Source organism: Nymphaea colorata, unplaced genomic scaffold (genome assembly GCF_008831285.2).
Source record: "Nymphaea colorata isolate Beijing-Zhang1983 unplaced genomic scaffold, ASM883128v2 scaffold0654, whole genome shotgun sequence".
NCBI lineage: Eukaryota > Viridiplantae > Streptophyta > Magnoliopsida > Nymphaeales > Nymphaeaceae > Nymphaea > Nymphaea colorata.
Window position 1 is genome coordinate 12,501 of NW_022205160.1, and position 10,000 is coordinate 22,500.

At 51.0% G+C, this 10,000-nt stretch overlaps 1 protein-coding gene across 2 annotated transcripts; it reads left to right on the forward strand.

Annotated features, from left to right (window-relative positions):
- Window positions 1-3,387: 3,387 nt before the first annotated feature.
- LOC116245349 (uncharacterized) lies at window positions 3,388-9,892 on the forward strand. Of its 2 annotated transcripts, XM_050075516.1 has the most exons (3): window positions 3,388-7,414; window positions 7,471-8,820; window positions 8,919-9,892. In XM_050075516.1, the coding sequence occupies exon 1, from the start codon at window positions 3,403-3,405 to the stop codon at window positions 6,541-6,543; it is 3,141 nt and encodes a 1,046-aa protein (XP_049931473.1). In that variant the 5' UTR covers window positions 3,388-3,402; the 3' UTR covers window positions 6,544-7,414; window positions 7,471-8,820; window positions 8,919-9,892. The 2 variants fall into 2 exon arrangements, with proteins under 2 accessions (XP_049931473.1, XP_031472827.1); XM_031616967.2 differs by having other exon boundaries at window positions 3,388-8,820.
- The last annotated feature ends 108 nt before the right edge of the window (window positions 9,893-10,000 follow it).

The following is a 10,000-nucleotide window of genomic DNA, read 5'->3' on the forward strand; positions in this document are numbered from 1 at the left end:
GGCCGTACCGATTCACTTTGTACATGTTTTATTTCAGCTTTTGCTCTTGTACCGGGACGGTTCAGGGGCGTCCCGAGTGACTTAGCCTTTATAAGCTAAGTGATGGAACTTTTACCCTAAGTTTTTGCATAATGAAATAGAGTTTCTTCTCTCTCGCACGAGAGTTTGTTCCCATGGAGGCTGAGAAGCTTTCCCCCATGAATGCCTGCAACTCCCTTCCTCTCTGAGAAGCCATTGGCCGGAGAAGACGCCGGAGTGCGGTCGGAAAGTCGAGCAACCAGAGGGCTGGCGCCGGAGGCCAGCACCGGACGCTCGGCTGCGAGTTCTTCCTCTCCCATTTGCTGAAAACGGAGGTTCTGTGAAGCCCCTGGCCGGAACCGTGGAGAAGACGATCGGAGTGCTGGTAGCTCGACCACGGAGCTGCTGTGAGGCTGCGTTCGTCAAGGGAGAGCAGCGGATGTGGCTGCGCTGGTTTCAGCAACGCCTTCCCTGCTGAAAACGACATCCGGCGGTCTTCAAGAGGTAAGCCTTGATCTCCCACGGCTTCCTCTAGTTGTCCGTTCGTTCCAGAAGGTGGCTCTAACGCTGCTGACGCCGGAGGTGCTTCTAACTCGTTTAGAATCCACCGAAGGTAGCTCGGGCGATTGTCGCTGGCTTGAAGAGTCGTCCGATCGGTTTTATTGATTGTGAGCAGCGCATTCGGGCGGAATCCTTCCGTTCGTCTAACACTGTGAGCAGGGATTTAAATCGATGGGAGACTAAGTGATTTCTGTAGCATGTGTTTACTCTTGCTTCTGTAATGTTATTGCTGCGAGAAATCGAGGAGAAACGCAAAGGAATCGAAAGGAAAATGAAAAACGGAATAGCCTTCAACCGGTTTCTGGAAAACAGGCCCTGAACCCTGATAAAACGTAAATCTGAAGAAATACAGAGAGGGTTTTGACGATCCGATCTTCTGTGACTTTCCCCTCATCAATACGAAACCAACAAACCCGAAATGAGTCAAATCCGACCAGAAATGAGGGAGATATCGCAGTTTGAATAGCCTGGACTGTTTTCCCCAATTTTGCCGCCGACCAGTCCCTGGAAACCTGCAAATCTGAAGAAAATGGTGTACAATCTCGACGATCGGCCACTGTGGTTGCCTTCCTAACATCCTTACGCACATTTCAAGCTAAGGAGGCCCCAAATCCGACGTCGGATGACTGAGATATGATCGACGGCCTGAATCTGAAAAAGAACGGCGGTGGAATTCTGCAATCTCCGCCCGAACGGCGGCAGCGCCCCCATCTTCATTAGAATTTGGGGAAAACCACCAAATCCGGTGATCTGACTATCCTCATTCGATCAATCCTGTTGTTCTTGATCTATTCCTGATATCTAATGCTCTGATTAACATTTTGATTGAATATGATCAACCGGAGAATCGATTGAAGCTCTGGAATCCTTCCTGCACCCGCCTGAGTGGATGAACACTGCTGCAGCGTCGCGTGCCTTCCAGGAGCTATCACCTGAGAGCGAATCTGAGCCGGGCCTCTTGAGAGTTCCTTCCTTGGTGTCTTAGGAGTCTCCCGGTGAAATTTGGCATTCATTGGACGAAGGAAATGACTGGAACGAGGATCTGAAGCCGAAGCTGTCTGAACCATTTCCTGTCGTCCTGAACAGAGCTCCACCTTGCGGCGTCCAGCTCCAAAACTGCTCAACGTCTTGCCCAAGGAGGTCTTGTTTGGGCCCAATCTTTTGGGCGTCCAAACCTTGGTGTATCAGCTCCCTTCAATCCAAATTTCAGGATTTTTGGGTGTCTGGATCAACGGGAATGAATTTTTGAAGACGGACTACTCTGGAACTCGCCTGCGTTCTGTTCTGTTCCTGAACAGAGCCTGTTGACTGTGACAGTTCGGCGCCTTCAGCCTTCAACGACTTGACCTTAGAGGGCTCCGATTGCAGTGATTTTTGGAGCGTCCCTTCATAATCATCAGAGGCAGCTACCCACCAAATTTCAGCTCAATCCGAGCTGTGGATGATTTTTAATGATTTTTGGAAGATCGGCAAAGCCTGAGAATCCAGAACCTTCACCAGAGAACCAGGGAGCTTAAGCTGTCCAGGACAGCGCGCGTGCTTCGGCGTCAATCGAAGCTTGCCTCACCCCTTCATCGTCTAGCTCCAGGGGTTTAATCCTCAATCTGGTGACGCCTCTCCACCTTCGAAATACTGCTCTTAATCTTTGCCTTTGTCAGTGATTCGCTCGCCCTTGTTTGAAGTGCATTGTAGCCCAACGGTGGAAGGTGTTGCGGACAGCAGGGCCTAATCCATTGCAGCTACACCGGTTAGGAGACATAGCTTACGCCGGGCTAAGCGGCGCTTGCCTCCCCCTAAACTCAACAACGAACAGGGGTAAAACGTTCTCACGGTGAAGTCTCCTAACGATGCTTGGGAATACTCCGTTTCCTTGCTATTTTCGACAGTAACCTTCTCTATTCATTTTCTGGAGTGTATTGCTGAGAAGGAGGAGCAGTCCAGCAACCGTGTGCTGAGCTGATCCCGGGAGAAGAAGGGTGTACGCTGTCACCTTGTCAGCGCTAGCTTCCCCCTACTTCATCACAGCACTAGGGGTTCCAACGTTTCCAGCTAAGTGCAATCCCTTCTCCCGTCTTGAGTTGCTGAATTACAAAACAGTAACTATGCTGTCTATGTCTTGAGCAAGGAGGAGAGACCAACTTGAACGGGCACCTCGCTTGCGAAGACCGACGTGCTGATTACCAAGGGGCTTTGGCCTTTGCCCTTGGTCGCTTGCTGAACTAGCTTCAGCCAGGTAGGCACCCGAATCACCCTATAGATTCGAGGGCGGGTGCACTTGTTTTCAGCCTTGCCTCCGGGCGTGTAGTGCTGGGGTTACCTCCAAAGCTCGATAGCTAAGGACACGAACCCGGACTACGGACCTTCCTAGGGTGCATGGTGATGGTTTGCACGTCCTAGGGATTGTATGAATGGTTTGATACGAATGATGAATGCTGGATTGAGTGAGGAATGAGCTATTGTTGTACGCTACGCTTGTACGGCCTCGAACCCAACTTGTTGTAGTAGGTTCAGACCTAGTTTAGCAAAGGGTAAACCATTCCTTGTATCCTTACCCAAGGGCATTTGAGCTGGGATTGTGTCCAGCCGGGGTTGAAATTTTGTAAGGCCAAACTTGGGCCAGCTACATTACCACTAAGAGGTCTTGGGAGGTTACGTTCGTCGGCGGCTTTGAGGCGCTACAAGGGCGGATGTAACAGTTTGGTATCAGAGCGGCTTAGTGGGATTTCTTGTTCAGTTTGGTTCAGCTAAGGCAGCATAGAGTCACGGTTTTGAGCAGCTTAGTCTTCTGAAATTCGATCTTGAAAGTGAGTTTCTATCGCAGCCATGTGGCGCAAAGAGAAACAACCGGTTAGAGAAGTTGAGGAAACCGAAATAGTTGAGGAGGCAGCTACCGCTGCTCATGTAGAACCTCATCTCACACTTCCTTCAGCTGACTTAAGCACTTTAATAACATCTATACAGCAGCTTACAGCCCAGCAAGCGGCATTCATGAAAGAAACGCAAGTCATCCATGAACGATTAGCCCATAACCAAGAAGAAGAGCCCGCCTACGGGTACAGCTCATATGAGGAACAAAACTCATATAGTGATTCGGATGAGTATGAGCCATCTTACGCTAGTGAGGACTGCAATCCTATTGAGGAGATGGATGAAGAGGAAGGTGATGATCAACAAACCAATTCTGAGAGTTCCGATCAAGGAGATGAATACTCCAAAGCGAGCCAACATAGTGAGGATGAACGGTTGACTACCAATGAAATCGAGGATCAGTCAAGTGATGAATCTTGCAAAGAATGGGGAGACGACTATGGGGATCCATCCCCTAATGACCATTCCAGTTCTTCACCCCATGAGTATCGTGGGTTCACTTTGGCTAAAACAAGGTTGTATCACCCCCGAATCAGCAACTTCACGTTCGGGTATGCAACTAGTAGTGGGACAACTCACAAGAGGGAATCCAACTATTGTGAACCACTACTGCCCTTAGTTGGTCATAATAGATTGCATAATTACAGCCCACAAAATTCAACGAACCCCTTGAGGTGTGGGCCAACGAAGGCAGCAAGCTTACAGCCCTCTACTGCCATTTCGCTTAAGTCAACCAGCAGCCATTCAAAGCCAAATAAAAATCAGAAAATCCACAACCGGGCAGATCAGCAAAAAGGGAACAAGCTGAAAGATATTTTGGCAACCTCAGATTTAGGAAGGAGGCCTAAGCCCCGAACAAGGAGCAACTTTGTAAATGGTCCTTCACTGAAAACAGAGAACCGAAATCAACAACTTTCAAAGGAACCATTGAAAGATCCCCTACCAGCAGCGTATAATTTGCGGGAGGCAATAAGGAAGATTCAGTCCTCTACCAAACCCGATAAAATGCAGCAACAAAAAACGACCAGCAGTCGTGTTCCTGTTCGGAACAAGATGCCAATTCCAGCAAGGCTTGAACCCGCTAAAAATGCTAACGTCTTGAGAATAAGTCCAGCCATGGTACGCAAGAAAGAACAGGTTGCTAAGGCACCCGAGGGAGCTAAGGTGGGTGATGATGGTACAGCCACCATTAGAGAGCAACCACCAGCCGAGAAGCCCCATTTCACTCTAACTGATGCGTTGACCATGATTAGACGGATTGTAGCGAAGAATGACGAACTATTAGAGCAAATGTACTTCCAACGACAGAATGAGCAAAGAACCTTCCTAAGTGCGCCAGCTCATGGGCAAGGCAATGGCCCCCAACAAGAGCAGGCTGAGAATTCGGATAAATCGGATGAAGAGGATGAGGCTGTGGCAACCCGTGAGAAACCAACCGGTCAATTCCCGACTTCTAACGATAAAATTTCAGATTTATTAAAGGACCTGAAAACGGGTGAGCATCAAACTCTAGAAAGGCGAAATGAAAACATTAAGAATGCTGAAATCCATGAGGACAAAGAGCTCGCCCCTATGGACCACATTGAGGTAGCGGCAACCCTTTATGATCAGCTGGAATCAATACCATGGAGTACCTTCACAGCGAGTGAGGCATCATCTAAGGAGGATGGCGATGACAACACAAATTTTTCAGCCCGTAAGAATGGGAACTGTGGCCAGCTAGAATGGGCAGATCTTGGGCAGAACGTGTTGAAGCAACTCCCAAACACCACCTTCGTTCTTAAGACCAATAATAGTCTTCACATGCCAACGTTTGCACATTATCTTAAGGCTGAAGTGCACCCACAAGTTAGGCTGATTTTTGACCATGGGAAGTCCATACAAGGGTCGGCAACAAAATGTTACAAGGAACTTCACAAGAGAATGGAGTCCCAACTTGGACGACTCCCGATCGATTATGGACCGTGCTACCCTCTACTATTGATAGGATGGTTCAAGGCCAAACTGGGAAACGAATTGGCAGCACTTGGAGAGCGTTGTAGGGCAAGGCCTAAGAGGCTTAAAGGCCAAGTCTATGATCGAGGAAGGTTGCATGGGGCAGCGATATTAAGTGACAACCCAAGACATCAAGACCAGCGAAGGACATTACTGGGGCTGTTGCAGCGGGATTATGGACCAGCTAGAAGCAAGGCCTCGCTGGATAAGAGTGGTCGGTTCACCCTAGGGGACTGCCAAGGTCGAGCTTGGGGACAAGCTCGTTCTAAGGGGGGTGGATCTGTTACAGGTCCGCCTAGGAGTTGGCCGAGGATTGCCAACGATGCCGCCGATGGCCGACCGGGTGACGAGACCAGCCAGCTACAACGCCGGGCGAGCGTCGGCCACGAGCGCCAAAGTGGGCCGGGCACGGCCGAAGGTGGCGCGGGCCAGCACGCCGTCGCGAGGCTGCCGAGAGATGAGGGCGCCGAGCGCCCACGCCGAGCGGGGAAAGCACCCGCAGCCACTGACCCTGCTTCCTTTTGTTGTGAGGCTAACGTGTTTTGCAGGGTGCGGGACCGGGACGCAAAGGAGGTTACCCATGGAGGGGCCACGGCTGCGGTTGCCGATGACGACGCCAAGAGCCCGAACGCGCCAGCCATCGCGGAGGAGAGCACGAGCGAGGGTACTACGCGGCCAAGGGAGGTTGATGAGATGACAGCCCCACACTCGACCCGTGCACTTACTCCGAGTGAGGCTAGCCCGTCGATTGGAGGACTTCATGCTAAAGCGCTTGGACACGGTGAGGCCACGCTGCCCACCCAAGCCAAGCCAGACGTACTCGAGCGGAGTGGGCTGGACTTAGCACGCGGGGCTCAGCTTGCTGGACACGACATGGAGACAGGGTGTTCTGGACAGAGACTGACGAGTTCTAGACTGTCAAACGGAGGACGCACGGACTGGACAGGAACAGGGGTCGTTCAGGCGTTCAGAACAGAGACAGAGCTGACAGACAGGACGGACAGCCACAGGACAGGCACAGAGGATGTCCTGACGTCCGGAACAGAGACAGTCCAGGAAACTGAGACGGGCAGATACGAAGGCCGTCTAGACCGAGTCTAGACGAAGTGGGTTAGGACCCAAGCGAGGCATCGAGGCAGCACCCAGGAGCGGAAGGGAGACCCGAGTTGGAGTCTTGTTGGTAGGCCGTCTCGGCCGTACCGATTCACTTTGTACATGTTTTATTTCAGCTTTTGCTCTTGTACCGGGACGGTTCAGGGGCGTCCCGAGTGACTTAGCCTTTATAAGCTAAGTGATGGAACTTTTACCCTAAGTTTTTGCATAATGAAATAGAGTTTCTTCTCTCTCGCACGAGAGTTTGTTCCCATGGAGGCTGAGAAGCTTTCCCCCATGAATGCCTGCAACTCCCTTCCTCTCTGAGAAGCCATTGGCCGGAGAAGACGCCGGAGTGCGGTCGGAAAGTCGAGCAACCAGAGGGCTGGCGCCGGAGGCCAGCACCGGACGCTCGGCTGCGAGTTCTTCCTCTCCCATTTGCTGAAAACGGAGGTTCTGTGAAGCCCCTGGCCGGAACCGTGGAGAAGACGATCGGAGTGCTGGTAGCTCGACCACGGAGCTGCTGTGAGGCTGCGTTCGTCAAGGGAGAGCAGCGGATGTGGCTGCGCTGGTTTCAGCAACGCCTTCCCTGCTGAAAACGACATCCGGCGGTCTTCAAGAGGTAAGCCTTGATCTCCCACGGCTTCCTCTAGTTGTCCGTTCGTTCCAGAAGGTGGCTCTAACGCTGCTGACGCCGGAGGTGCTTCTAACTCGTTTAGAATCCACCGAAGGTAGCTCGGGCGATTGTCGCTGGCTTGAAGAGTCGTCCGATCGGTTTTATTGATTGTGAGCAGCGCATTCGGGCGGAATCCTTCCGTTCGTCTAACACTGTGAGCAGGGATTTAAATCGATGGGAGACTAAGTGATTTCTGTAGCATGTGTTTACTCTTGCTTCTGTAATGTTATTGCTGCGAGAAATCGAGGAGAAACGCAAAGGAATCGAAAGGAAAATGAAAAACGGAATAGCCTTCAACCGGTTTCTGGAAAACAGGCCCTGAACCCTGATAAAACGTAAATCTGAAGAAATACAGAGAGGGTTTTGACGATCCGATCTTCTGTGACTTTCCCCTCATCAATACGAAACCAACAAACCCGAAATGAGTCAAATCCGACCAGAAATGAGGGAGATATCGCAGTTTGAATAGCCTGGACTGTTTTCCCCAATTTTGCCGCCGACCAGTCCCTGGAAACCTGCAAATCTGAAGAAAATGGTGTACAATCTCGACGATCGGCCACTGTGGTTGCCTTCCTAACATCCTTACGCACATTTCAAGCTAAGGAGGCCCCAAATCCGACGTCGGATGACTGAGATATGATCGACGGCCTGAATCTGAAAAAGAACGGCGGTGGAATTCTGCAATCTCCGCCCGAACGGCGGCAGCGCCCCCATCTTCATTAGAATTTGGGGAAAACCACCAAATCCGGTGATCTGACTATCCTCATTCGATCAATCCTGTTGTTCTTGATCTATTCCTGATATCTAATGCTCTGATTAACATTTTGATTGAATATGATCAACCGGAGAATCGATTGAAGCTCTGGAATCCTTCCTGCACCCGCCTGAGTGGATGAACACTGCTGCAGCGTCGCGTGCCTTCCAGGAGCTATCACCTGAGAGCGAATCTGAGCCGGGCCTCTTGAGAGTTCCTTCCTTGGTGTCTTAGGAGTCTCCCGGTGAAATTTGGCATTCATTGGACGAAGGAAATGACTGGAACGAGGATCTGAAGCCGAAGCTGTCTGAACCATTTCCTGTCGTCCTGAACAGAGCTCCACCTTGCGGCGTCCAGCTCCAAAACTGCTCAACGTCTTGCCCAAGGAGGTCTTGTTTGGGCCCAATCTTTTGGGCGTCCAAACCTTGGTGTATCAGCTCCCTTCAATCCAAATTTCAGGATTTTTGGGTGTCTGGATCAACGGGAATGAATTTTTGAAGACGGACTACTCTGGAACTCGCCTGCGTTCTGTTCTGTTCCTGAACAGAGCCTGTTGACTGTGACAGTTCGGCGCCTTCAGCCTTCAACGACTTGACCTTAGAGGGCTCCGATTGCAGTGATTTTTGGAGCGTCCCTTCATAATCATCAGAGGCAGCTACCCACCAAATTTCAGCTCAATCCGAGCTGTGGATGATTTTTAATGATTTTTGGAAGATCGGCAAAGCCTGAGAATCCAGAACCTTCACCAGAGAACCAGGGAGCTTAAGCTGTCCAGGACAGCGCGCGTGCTTCGGCGTCAATCGAAGCTTGCCTCACCCCTTCATCGTCTAGCTCCAGGGGTTTAATCCTCAATCTGGTGACGCCTCTCCACCTTCGAAATACTGCTCTTAATCTTTGCCTTTGTCAGTGATTCGCTCGCCTTGTTTGAAGTGCATTGTAGCCCAACGGTGGAAGGTGTTGCGGACAGCAGGGCCTAATCCATTGCAGCTACACCGGTTAGGAGACATAGCTTACGCCGGGCTAAGCGGCGCTTGCCTCCCCCTAAACTCAACAACGAACAGGGGTAAAACGTTCTCACGGTGAAGTCTCCTAACGATGCTTGGGAATACTCCGTTTCCTTGCTATTTTCGACAGTAACCTTCTCTATTCATTTTCTGGAGTGTATTGCTGAGAAGGAGGAGCAGTCCAGCAACCGTGTGCTGAGCTGATCCCGGGAGAAGAAGGGTGTACGCTGTCACCTTGTCAGCGCTAGCTTCCCCCTACTTCATCACAGCACTAGGGGTTCCAACGTTTCCAGCTAAGTGCAATCCCTTCTCCCGTCTTGAGTTGCTGAATTACAAAACAGTAACTATGCTGTCTATGTCTTGAGCAAGGAGGAGAGACCAACTTGAACGGGCACCTCGCTTGCGAAGACCGACGTGCTGATTACCAAGGGGCTTTGGCCTTTGCCCTTGGTCGCTTGCTGAACTAGCTTCAGCCAGGTAGGCACCCGAATCACCCTATAGATTCGAGGGCGGGTGCACTTGTTTTCAGCCTTGCCTCCGGGCGTGTAGTGCTGGGGTTACCTCCAAAGCTCGATAGCTAAGGACACGAACCCGGACTACGGACCTTCCTAGGGTGCATGGTGATGGTTTGCACGTCCTAGGGATTGTATGAATGGTTTGATACGAATGATGAATGCTGGATTGAGTGAGGAATGAGCTATTGTTGTACGCTACGCTTGTACGGCCTCGAACCCAACTTGTTGTAGTAGGTTCAGACCTAGTTTAGCAAAGGGTAAACCATTCCTTGTATCCTTACCCAAGGGCATTTGAGCTGGGATTGTGTCCAGCCGGGGTTGAAATTTTGTAAGGCCAAACTTGGGCCAGCTACATTACCACTAAGAGGTCTTGGGAGGTTACGTTCGTCGGCGGCTTTGAGGCGCTACAAGGGCGGATGTAACAGTTCCCGACGCTGTCCGCGAGCAGCGGAAGACCAGGCACAGGAGGGACTACAGCAGCCGATTGATGCATATGATCTCCCATACATGTGATTTG